The sequence below is a fragment of the Lygodium microphyllum genome, chromosome 29 (assembly GCF_053477565.2).
Source record: "Lygodium microphyllum isolate KBCC chromosome 29, Lygodium_microphyllum_v1.1.10, whole genome shotgun sequence".
NCBI lineage: Eukaryota > Viridiplantae > Streptophyta > Polypodiopsida > Schizaeales > Lygodiaceae > Lygodium > Lygodium microphyllum.
Window position 1 is genome coordinate 57,759,114 of NC_141163.1, and position 12,779 is coordinate 57,771,892.

The 12,779-nt window shown below is 43.4% G+C and overlaps 1 protein-coding gene across 2 annotated transcripts in view; it reads left to right on the top strand.

Annotated features, from left to right (window-relative positions):
* LOC148010672 (uncharacterized) overlaps window positions 1-10,141 on the top strand; it is a 31,140-nt gene extending 20,999 nt beyond the window's left edge. For both annotated transcript variants that reach the window (XM_087672158.1, XM_087672159.1), the window contains exons 4-6: window positions 8,664-8,734; window positions 8,816-8,884; window positions 9,400-10,141. In XM_087672158.1, the coding sequence (XP_087528284.1) occupies window positions 8,664-8,734; window positions 8,816-8,884; window positions 9,400-9,690 (431 nt within the window). In that variant the 3' untranslated portion in view covers window positions 9,691-10,141. The remainder of the gene's footprint in view (window positions 1-8,663; window positions 8,735-8,815; window positions 8,885-9,399) is intronic.
* The last annotated feature ends 2,638 nt before the right edge of the window (window positions 10,142-12,779 follow it).

Consider the following 12,779-nt stretch of genomic DNA (forward strand, 5'->3'; position numbering starts at 1 on the left):
CTATTCTAGCCATTGTAAGAGAGAAGAAGGTTGTTAGAAAGCAAAAAGAGGCTATTGATGTGATCTGTAGCCACCAAAGGATTAGTTCTACAGCATCATGTGACAACAGTTTGGAGCCCTCCAGGAGCAAGTGATAGTATCCGAAGGTCCTTTTGGTGCAGATGATAGCATATAGGATGGGGCAACAGTTTGTTTGGTGGTCCTAAGTTGTAGTTGACAGCTTCCATGGCTGTTTGAGTAGGGCAGCAGTAGTTTTTAAGTGTTTCTAGCGATGAAACTTTGAAATTTCTCTCTCTATAGCATTCTCTCTTATCCCCTAGCTCTCTCTTAAGTTATCTTAGCATTTTCCACAGTTTGAGCCATTAGAGGAAGAGATTTCAGTTAATCTCTAATGTAAATCCTAATTTACAACAAAAATTAGGGTTTGATAGCCACCTCGAGATGTGTGCTTAGAATTGAGAGGCTAAGACTTGAATATCAGTAGTTGAAATTGAGGAATTTTGGAGAGATTCAGGAGACTAGCCAACCAATATCGGATTTGGGGGTGAATTTGTCTTTGAAGGAGTAGGGTGAAGACCAAAACCAAGGGGCAAATTGGTTTGGAGGCTTGTTGGTCAATTTTGATAGCCAGAGGTACTTGGATTAGCAGAGGAGATCAGAGGATCTTAGTTGTACTCTTATCATTTGCAATATAAGATAGAGAAATACCGCAAGGAGCGCCAGAATTAGGGCCAAGATTAAAGTGGTTAAGTATGTATTTTCAGTTTATGTGAATTTTATGTTTGTTGTAATTAGTACTTAAGCAAGGAATTACCACCCTTTCCAAGAAGGAAAGCTAGTTTCATTTGGTGGTTAATTGATGTCAGTTTTGACCCTAGGACAACTATTTGGCCAATAAGTGTTAGTGGTGATACTAAGGATTAGCATTAATTAATTAATTAATGCCAGTCTAAGGGTCAAGTGAGGTTGGGTCCACTTTAGGTTGCAAATGGCCCAACCAATTTAATTATGGATGGGCACATTTAACTTTGGGCAAGTTCAAGAGGGTTGAAATTAATTTTTAGAATTATTTAATTCTAAAAATTAGTGTAATGGTTGGATATGTCAGAGTGCAGCGGTGCGGAAGCGTAGGACTGAGAGAGAGAGAACGCAGAGAGAAAAGGGAGAGAAAGAGACAGTGTACAATGAAGATCTGCTGTATAAAGAATGCTGAATACAAAGATATACACGGGCGCAGTGCGCTGGACTGCGTGTCTCCACCTCGACGATGCGACCTGTTGTCCACCTCGAAGTCTGCTGCAGTCTGTACTGTTTGCTGTCTGAAATCTGTGAATAGAGACAGAAATCTGCACGGCACCGGTCTGTAATCTGCGACAGAGAATAGTGGCCAGATTGCTGAAAACGTCAGCAATAAATAGGCGAAAAATCACCTAGAACGGGGCTCAAAAATGGGGCGCAGCCTGGAATAAAATGGCTGCAGGCAGTCGGACTGCCACGTGGCAGTCGGACTGCTGCAGGTCCGACTGCAGCAGTCCGACTGGATTGCACCTGCCTGGCTGTGATCATCTCTAACACCCCCTCTCAGAGCCTGGGCAGGGCAGAAGCCTGAGGGATCTGGAATGTTGCCGAAGTAGAGCCTGAGGAAGCGCCTTCGTAAACAAATCCGCAAGATTGTCCTCCGTCTTGCAATACTCCACAGTGATGGTCTCGTCCAGAAGCTTTTCTCGGATGAAGTGGTACTGGATCTCAATGTGCTTCGTCCGGGCATGAAAAATAGGGTTCCTTGCCAAGGCAATGCAACTCTCATTGTCACATCGCAGCAATGTAGGACGAGTCTGGGGGCACCCAAGCTCCTCCAACAATCTCCGAAGCCACACAACCTCGCATGTGGTGGAAGATGCGGCCCGATACTCCGCCTCAGTAGACGAACGGGCTACCGTGGGCTGCTTCTTGCTACTCCATGAAATAACACCTGCACCCAAAGTAAAGCAGTAACCTGTTGTAGACCGCCTGTGGTCCACGTCATCGGCCCAATCCGAGTCGCTCCAACCTGCAAGTACAAGATCTGACCCATCTGTCCCTGCGGGGTAATGAATCCCCAAATCAGACGTCCCCCTCAGATACCGAAGTATCCTCTGAGCAGCCTGCCAATGCACCATCTTAGGTTCACTCATGAACCCTGCCAAGAGCCCAACAGCAAAACATAGATCAACCCTGGTGTTGAGAAGCCAAATCAAAGACCCTATCAACTGTCGATAGCGGGAAGCATCCGCCAAAGGAGAAGCTGAGTGGGAAGTGGCCTTCCAGTTCGGATCCATAGGAGTAGAGAGGGCCCGACAATCTTCCATCTCAAAAGACACCAAGAGCTCCTGTACATATCTCTGTTGGGAGAGAAAGATCCCCCTCTGAGACTGAAAAATCTCATGTCCTAAAAAGAAATGGAGTAGCCCCAAATCCGTCATCTCGAACGTCCGATGTAAAGCTGACTTTGTCTCCTGGACCTGCTGTGCATCATCACCTGTGACAATCAAGTCATCAACATATAATACAAACAGCACACAACCTTCCCCGGAAGTGTGAACATACAGCTGCGGATCGGCCTTGGACCGCCGATATCCCAACTGAGTCTGGAGGAACGAATCAATCTTCTCGTTCCAAGCTCGCGGGGCCTGCTTGAGACCATACAGGGCCTTCTTCAACCTGTAGACTTTCCCATCTGAAGAACCAAAGCCAGGAGGCTGCTCAACGTAGATCTCCTCCTTCAAATCACCATTCAGGAAGGCCGACTTCACATCCAGCTGATAAACAGGCCATCTCCTATGGCCAGCCAAAGCAAGAACAGCTCTAATGGTTGCCATACGAGCTGTAGGGGCAAAGGTGTCATGACAGTCAATCCTTGGGCGCTGGGCAAAACCCTTAGCAACAAGGCGAGCCTTGTGCTTATCCAAAGTACCATCACTGAGATATTTGGTCTTGAAGACCCACTTGACTCCAATCACCTTCTTCTTCGGGGGGCGTGGCACAAGTGACCAAGTGCCATTCCTCTCAATAGCCTCCAACTCAGCTTCCATAGCTTTCTTCCATGGGGCGGACTGTAAAGCCTCCTTCACGGAGGTGGGTTCTCGATCCTGCATAACTCGAGACATCAAACAATAATTGGAGCACACAAGCTCCGAAGAATGCGCCTGGTGCCTCCGTGACCGCCGCGGACCATCCTGCGGTCCCCACTCCTCAAGAACCCCCTCGATCCCTGAATCACGGAGTGTGTCACGGGCCCAGCGAGGAGGAGGCCGAACCTCCCCTCGTCGTTCTCCATCAGTAGAAGACTCTGGAATGTCCACCGGTGGTAACTCCTCAGAAGGATCCGGTGGAACAGTAGACTCTGTGTCAGAAACAGAATCATAATCAAACGGCACAGGCTCCAGTGGTACTGTAGAAGGAGCCAAACTCTCCCCTGGATCTCCAAGAACAGGATGCTCCTCACCCGTTGAAGAAGCCGGAACCTCCACAAACCGCACATCACGGCTAGTATGCTTGACGGGATCATACAGTCGGTAGCCTTGGGACTGGGAGCTGCAGCCAACAAATACCTGTTTTCGGGAAGCCGCTTCAAATTTGTCACGGTGAGCCTTGGGAATGTGAACATAGGCATCACACCCAAAGACCCGAAAGTAAGAAACATCTGGCTTCGTCCCAAAATAAGCCTCAAATGGAGTCACCCCTTCCACGGCCGAAGTAGGGGATCGATTAAGAATGTGGACTGCAGTAGCCACAGCCTCGGCCCACAGAACCTGAGGGGTCTGTCGGTGCTCCATCATGGTGCGCGCCATCTCGATCACACTGCGGTTCTTCCGTTCTAGAATACCATTTTCTTGAGGAGTATTGGTATTGGCAAACTCCTGGTGAATTCCTCTATCTGCACAAAACCGAGCAAATTCATTAGACACAAATTCACCTCCCTTGTCGGATCGCAAGGTCTTCAACTTCCGGCCTGATCGGTTCTCCTCAAAGAGAAGCCAATCCTTGAAGTGTGAGAAAGCTTCTGACTTTAGTGCCAAAAAATAGGCCCATGTCATCCTGCTGTAGTCATCCACGATCAGCATGAAGTACGAGCTCCCACGCAGGGACTCATTCCTCATAGGGCCACATAGATCCGTAGATACTAGCTCCATTGGTGAAGTAGACCGCCGCGAAGCTGTGTGGGGAATGGCATCCCGATGCTGCTTCCCCCGTATGCAGGAGACACATGGCTGCTGGCTCACCACTATATCCGGCAACCCTCGAACAAGCTGTCCACGTGACGCCTTCCGAAGATAGTCATAGTTTAGGTGACCAAACCGAGCATGCCATAATTCAGACTGTGACTGTGAGGTAAGAAGAAGAGTAGAGAGGGCAGTGGAAGACTTCAGTTTGTAAATGCCGTTCTCCTCATATCCAGATGATAGAACCTTCCTCGATTCATGATCAAGGACTCGCACTGTAGAACTGTCAAACTCCACCAGAAGACCAAGGGAGCAAATCTTATGAACTGAAAGGAGATGGTACCCCAATCCTGGTACATGCAAAACCTCTGAGGTATGGGTGCCATCTCGTCCATCTGGAATAAGCTGCATCTTACCCCGACCTGCAATAGAAACTGAAGAGCTGTCTCCAATGAGAACTTGCCCACGCGAAGGTCGCAGCTGGGCAACACCATCTGATGAAGGAGTCATGTGCCGTGAGGCACCACTATCAATAATCCACTCTCGAGATTGGGAAGCCGCCATCGCAGCATCAGAAGCATTCGGTGAAGCGTCCTCAATGACAACTAAATGTAGAAATGCAGCTGATGAGGGTGCAGCCACCACTCCAGAATCCTTGGTTTCCTTCTTCTTGGTGTCCTTCGAGTCTTTGTCAGGGCAATCCTTCTTCCAATGACCAGTCTTTCCACAAATATGGCACGTGGAGTCTTTGTCCTTGTCCTTCTCCTTGTCCTTCTTGGACTTGTTATCCCCCTTCTTCTTCTTTTGGTCTTTCCCCTTCTTCTGAGAGGCTTGACCTGTCAACGCCTCCGTCTTGGAAGCATTCTGTCCCTTTAGCTGTTCCTCTTGGTCCAAGACCATAGGAACCAACTCTTCCCACCGAAGAGTAGACTCTCGCCCCGAAGCAATAAGGGCAGAGTAAAATGTACCGAATCGTGGCGGCAACTGGGACAAGAGTGTAATTGCCATGTCTTCGGAGGAAATTGGCTTCCCCGCATTCTGAACCTGCATCTGTAGCTGCCTTAGCTTGTTAATGTGTTCCCTTAGCGAAGAAGACTTATTGACGGACAAGGTCCGCATCTGTACCTCCAAAGAAACCCTCTTCATCAGGGTCATCCGATTGTACATTTGATCAAGCTCTAGCCATATCTCACGAGCCACCGTCAAGTGCTCGATGTGAGCGATCACGGCTGTAGTGCATGATAGAAAGAGAAAGGATCGAATCCTGGCATTCAGTTTGTCCCAATGAGACTGGGCCCTGGCCAACTCCGCACGAGCATCGGAAGAGAGTTTGGACTCATCTCTTACCGAAGGCCAGTCAATATCTTCCTGTACCAACTCTGCCAAATCATAGGACTCCAGAATGGCCAACATCATAACGCGCCAAATGCGGTAGTTGTCGCCGTCGAGCTTCTGATCTGTAGGAAGAGCCGGTAGGACAGGCACCTTCCGGTCCATACTCGCTTGGAACTCCAAGTCCATCTCTGTAGACATCTTCACCTGCAATGCCTTCTCAAACGCAAAAGCAGCCCCCTCTGACTGGGTAAACTCAGCCTGCTAAGGCTCTTCCGCGTCTCGAAGCTTCTTCACCCGCCGGAGGCGATGAAAAAGCAAAACCTGCACTTTTAGGTTGAAAACTCAAACTTTCTCCGCGTCAAACAGCAGTAAACAGCAGCAAATCCACCACATGTACTCCTTTCCTGTGCGCCCACACTCGTTTCAGCCTTGTTCCAAGGCGCAGCCCTCCTGTCTTCCCTTAAACGCAAAAAACGCAAATTTGTGTCGCGATGGAAACTCCTCTTCAGGTTGATTCTGCGCTCAGTCAGCCCTCAAACACTGCTTTGATACCATGTCAGAGTGCAGCGGTGCGGAAGCGTAGGACTGAGAGAGAGAGAACGCAGAGAGAAAAGGGAGAGAAAGAGACAGTGTACAATGAAGATCTGCTGTATAAAGAATGCTGAATACAAAGATATACACGGGCGCAGTGCGCTGGACTGCGTGTCTCCACCTCGACGATGCAACCTGCTGTCCACCTCGAAGTCTGCTGCAGTCTGCACTGTTTGCTGTCTGAAATCTGTGAACAGAGACAGAAATCTGCACGGCACCGGTCTGTAATCTGCAACAGAGAATAGTGGTCAGACTGCTGAAAACGTCAGCAATAAATAGGCGAAAAATCACCTAGAACGGGGCTCAAAAATGGGGCGCAGCCTGGAATAAAATGGCTGCAGGCAGTCGGACTGCCACGTGGCAGTCGGACTGCTGCAGGTCCGACTGCAGCAGTCTGACTGGATTGCACCTGCCTGGCTGTGATCATCTCTAACAGGATAATGCTGGAAATTGGGTTTAGAAGGCTGTCACTTGGCAAAGATACCCATGCAAACTGAGAAAACGTTTTTGGGCTTGATCTCAACCATTCAGATCAGTTTTTGGTCCATTTTTTGAACAGGAAATAGCACATTACAGCACTCAACAGCCATTTGGAGCCATTGACAAGCAGGCCACAGTAGGAGAAGGCCCATTAGGGGCTAGCGACATCATCCGCTAGTTGGCGACAACAATTCTGGTGCTCCGAGGTTGTAGGCAATTGCTTTTCTTGCTGGTCGATACAGATAGCGGGCAGATTGGAGGTTTCTCTACGAGAAATCTCTGAATTTTTTCTCTTTGGCATTCTTTCATCTCCTTTAGTCAATTCTCGGAAGATCTCAGCTTATCTCAGCCAGATTTGGTGGACAGTAGAGGGAACTCTGTTGTAAACGGTACATTTTTGCAAAATTAGGGTTTAGCAACCACCTTGGGTCCCATGCCATCAGTAGAAGGCATTGTACATTGAATTCAACACCTGAAATTTGTGAAATTATCAAGGGCTTTAGATGCCAACGTATCCATTGTGAATTTGGGGTAGTATTTTTTTAGTTGGGGTCCAATTAAAGCAAGTCTTGGGTGAAATTTAAAGGGCAATTGGTCCATTTTGTGTGCTGATTGCAGCTATAGCAAGGGGCTTTTGGATCAGTCAAGGAGATTGTAGAATCTCAGCTTGTACCCAATCCAATAGTCAATAAAGTTAAAGCAATACCGAAAGGGGCACTAGTTTTGGGGCAAATAGGGTGTTTATTGTCCAAGTATTTTAATAAGGTAAATTGTGCATTCTCAGCTTATGTTTGTTTACTGATTAGTGCTTGATCAGGAACTACCACCCTATCTGAAAAGGACGGCTGGTTTCGGCTACCCATGTAATAGTTTAGTCACTTAATTTTTTCATAGAAGAATTCAGGGTAAATGTCTATGACTCACAATGGGTTTAGATATAAAATATTCAGGAAAAAAACTTTTTTAGAAATAAAGTGGGTTACAATTTTCCCACGCCACCCTATATCTTCCTTAGGCTTTGGCTTCTCTTTATTGGGAGTCTCTAGATAGTTGTGCTAAATGATTTTAAAATGGAGTTGATTTAATCCCCACTTATAGTAAATAGGCTCAATTCCAAGTTTGCCCAAAACTCGAAGTGGTGCAAGGGTGTGATTTTGCTTGGTGGCTCAAAGTGACATCTAGCTTAGCCCAGGTGCACCACAAACAAAGTTGTGGCTTAACCAGATCTTTGCTATTGTTGACTTATCTATTTGTGCTCACATGGCCCAAGTCCTAGTGGGTACACCTGACAGATGTCCAGTGGCATTCAGTCGCTTTGCCAGCAGGTATATGTGACAAATATGTCCAATCACATTTAGTTGCTTTTTCATGTTTAAATTCTTTGCGTAGCATCAGGAAACCATTCACAATGTTGGTTCATTTATCTTATTAGTATGACCTTGCTCAACCTGTTTTCATGTGCTGCATAGAAGACCCCAACTCCTATTGCACAAGTTATGCTCTTGTGTATTTACTTAAAGTGAAGAATTCAATATGCTAGGGAAGGTCACGTTGGAGCTTATCATGTGTTAAACACTTCTGGTGTATGTGTTCTTGAAGAAGTGAGAGAGGCTTGCAGTTTCTCATCTGAAATGCTACCAAAACTTTGCTAGTATGTTAGTGCAAAGAAATGGCATTCAATACATGTTTTGAACGATAAATGCTATGGATAGAAAGAAATATGCATCAAGACTGCGTGTCACCACCACACTTTTGAGGGTGAAAGCACTGCTTATACTCCAGTGGAGCACTTGGAGGGAATTGATAAAGGCTCTTTCTTTTCACAGCCTTCACAGGACAGTAGTTTATGGTTTTGCAAGTTGCCACTTTCCTTTACATCCATTTCTTAGATGATGGCCAGCTTTCAGCAATTGCTTTAATGAAGTTTTGTTCCTTTACTCTAAACCTGGTAGATAGTGCCAGTGTATATTACACGCTTATAGGAACATTATATATTTTATGTGATGCTGTTGACAAAACAGACCTGTGTAATTACCTGACCAGGCTTATTTGCAGTGCTCAGCAGGGTGAAGGCTTTTCTTCCAGTTCTAAGTGAGGCGAATCGCAAGCTCTCTTCAGCTATTAAGGTGAAAATGTTGAAATGTTTTAATTGAAATAACCTAGGGGAAAGCCTCGGATGAACTAAACCCTGAAGGAAACTTATGCAGGAAAGGGGAGCTGAAGAGTTTGATATAGAGGTACTTAATGATTGTGCAGGAGCATCTTATGTGCAGATGGTAAGTTTTTTTACCTCTTTCTGTCCCCTCTTTTTAGAACTCTTGCTTCTAGGCATGTGCACATTTAAAACAGCTTAGGGTATTGTTGTTGGTAAAAATAGACCAGTGTCGTAGTATAGCACTTCTTAATTTCTTATCTGACATATCCATCACATATATTCAAGTAGAAGTGTGCAGTTTTTTCTGATTTGTAAAGTAATTTTCTTTTAACATGCAAGATTGTCATTAAGATCAGTCACCTTGATGCAGTTCTTCAAAAATTTTGGTCTTCTGTTTAACATTGATCTCTGCCATAAATTATGTAAACATCACAGGTGATGGTCTCTTAACATCACGTAGACTGCAAAGCATGATATTGCTGAAGGGTTTTTAGCTAGCAGTGTTAGAAAGTTGACATGTAGTTTTTAACAGAGTGAGATTTTGGCTCCATGATACACCTGGAAGTATTGCTGTTTACAGGAAATGTCTATGCTCCACATCTTCCTATGTCTTTATTCTATTGTTTGCTTTTACAGGATTTGGCCCTTGGAATTGCAGATCTTTATACTTCTGAAGCTGTTGATGCAGCTGAGCGGCTGGTTAGTGGTCGGGTCTTGCCTCTTAGGTACCACAAGAAACACGTGGGAAATGAGGATAGTGAAGATGAGGGCAACAGGGATATAGATACGGATAACGATGCGGGTGGTGAGGATGATGACAAGTCCCCTGAACAAGATGAAAATGCTAGTGAAGGGGATTGCCAATCACGAGACTACAACCATGGACCGATCAAGAGAAAGAAGCGACCAAAAATCGAGTTGATATAAGAGCACGTCGTGTATTCATGTCAGCCCATGCAATTGAGCTAAAGGGTTTTTGCCACTCTATTTATGTGTTAAATGAGTTTTAGTAGGTTTCTCCTTACATTTTTGGCTTGTCATAGGTTGGCCTTAGCGTTTGCCATTCAAGGGCAAGGCTATTGTAATTACCAGCAGGGTGTAGGCTGATTGGTAACAAGGGGGTGCGAGTTTCATGAGGTTTTGAGTCCAAGCCCGAGGGGCAGCTCAAGGCTGGCTGGCCTCCTGCATGGGGTGCTGTGTGGTACCTTAATCATGCAAGAACACATACGTCAAAAAACAAAAGACTGCTGTAAATGGTTGTGGTGTTGTGGCTGCTAGATTTATTGGTGCCATGGCCCATTAGGTTTTTTGAATCACCATGAGATGACTAGAGTTTTGCTAGACACATGATGGAAAAGTTGGGGTGTTCTGTTGTAAATTTGCCCAATCTTGATGTCAAATGGCAAGGATTGTTCTCTTAGTGTATATGGTTCCCTTCATTTTTAAATTTCTGTTCCATCATCCACATGCATGAGATCCTAACTAGAGGTGGAAGCCAAAATGTGTCATGACACATTTTGTAATTTGAGGTAGGCAACAAAACGTGATGTAGCTTGTAAGGCCATTTGATCCTGAGTTTTAGTTAATCTTGTAAAACCATTCCATTCCCAACAGATGTTTCAACATACAAGAATTGTTACTTTTACCAATGCCAATGATAACTTTTTGGACCAAGTTTACTGAGTCTCATCTTGATAAGGATTATGTGTGTGTAGGGAGCATGCTTGTTTCTTTTTGGGATGTGCGCATGTGAAGCCTATCAGAGGGAGATCTTTGTGTGAAGGCTTTTGGAGGGAGATCTTTGGAGTATCATAGGAAGCTCGTGTGGATAGTGCATGATAGTGGGTTAATTTATGATGGATTCTACTCAGCAGTGTCTCTAGAATTGATTAGTGTAGAGATTTAAATAGAGCACATATTGATGATCATATGGCTGAGCTGATATTAGAGGGAAAGTTGTGCTCTTCTATGCAATCATCAATACTATATTCTATAGTAATTAAGAGAGCCTGGGAGGTGGAAAGCAAGGTCAACATTCTTGAATACATCCAAGCAAAGAAAAGAGACTAAGAAGTTGGAGGGGTGTGTAGTGCTTTTGATCAAGCAAAGAAAGAGAACGAGAGAAGATTGAGCAAGTCAATTACTTAGGAAAGTGTTGATGGTCAAGGCTTCTGCTTTTAGGGAAATGAGTTTATCTATGCTCAATTCCCAATGCTAGTCTTTGTCAATGCTACCTTCAGCAAGTAAATATTGGAATCCATTGTTTCCATGACTTGTTTGCTTCTCTTTTTTTGCACAAGCACCTTTGTGTTATATTTGAATTGGGCTTATTGTTGAACTTATTGTTGCTAAAAAGCTTGCAATTATTCATGGCTTGCCATTGTGTACTAATAAGAAGTCTTGCTATCATGAAGACTTCATGAGGTATTCTACTTAACAAACAAAAAGATAAATTGTTAACATCTTAAACTTGCCAAGAATAGCACACTATTCAAATTTTTAGTGTTCACCAAAGGAACAAAAGTAGACTTATTGTTTGAGCATTTCGAATTTTAGGGAAAAATACTTGTATTATATATTGTCCATTTTGATCAAGAGAGCAGTGAAATATTTGGTTAGGTCCCTTGTAAGAAGCCATTAGGTTTGAGTAACATAGTTTGATGAGAGATGGATAAAAACTTAATTGACCAATAAAGAGTTGCCACGAGCACTTAAGTTTGCAACTAGGGGTTTTGGTTAAAAGCCACTTTATTTGAGTATACTTGAGGATTTTCTACCTAGAAGACCTTTATTTATAGGGTTTCCTTTCCATTCCAAAGAGAGGTTATGGAAAGTTAGGTATGTGGCAAGTGCTATAAGAGCATGCCATTGGTTGACAAAAATGGAGTGAAGATAAAAAGTTGAGTGAAGGTATACACAATAGTACTTAAATGATACATTGTCTTAGTTAAAAAAATCCATTTGTATACAAAAAAGAAAAGATTAATTTAAATTGCGTACATTGATTCTTCAATCTAAGATAGAACATGGTGGTTGAAAGTGCCAAACTACTATCCAAAAAGGAGTTTCCAAGCTCAAAACTTGCTTTCAAGTGGGATCATTGGATGATTCACAAGAAAGCTCACACTTTTTCTTTTTATAGCTCATGGATTCTAGTTTTGAGCTTGGAAACTCCTTTTTGGATGGCAGAAAAGAAAAGATCAATTTAAATTGCGTATACCAATTCTTCAATCTAAGATAGAACATGGTGATTGCAAGTGCCAAATTGATATCCAAAAAGGAGTTTCCAAGCTCAAAACGTGCTTTCAAGTGGGATCATTGGAGAATTCACAAGAAAACTCACACTTTTTCTTTTTATAGCTCATGGATTCTAGTTTTGATGTTAAGGATACCAAAACTTGGTATGAGCAGTTTAGTGGGCCATCTTGAGCTAAACATTCATAGTCATGCATAATCTTAGTTACATTTTTTTTGTGAACTAATTGATTTATCATACTTCAAAGGCCACTTACAACAAACTTAATCGTCCTTTTATTACCTACATATAAAAACCCACTTAGCATGTATCATACTCCAAAACTTGTAAGAACTTGAACCTCTTAGCTCTACACTAAAATATATTGTAACTAAAGTGTATGGTTAATAATCATATAAATCTTTGGTCGATTTCAAAGAAATATCTTATGAAAAATCTATAGATATATCCTATTCAAGAAAAAAAAGATTTCCTAGATGATATATTAGACATTTTGATATAACTTATCCATTTATCATTGATTACTTTAGTAATTAAGATAATAACTTTACAGTATACCATAATATTAGGTACAATTTCTAGTGGCTTTTAATTTGACAAGTTAAAAGCAATATTTTAACCCTTTTATGAACATTAATTAAGTGATCTACTAGTTAGACAACAACTTTAATTATGTTATCCTAAATGATTATTTGACATTATTGTTATAGCTTAACATTGATTTATTAACTAATTTAACTTGTTGCTTAACTAACATCTA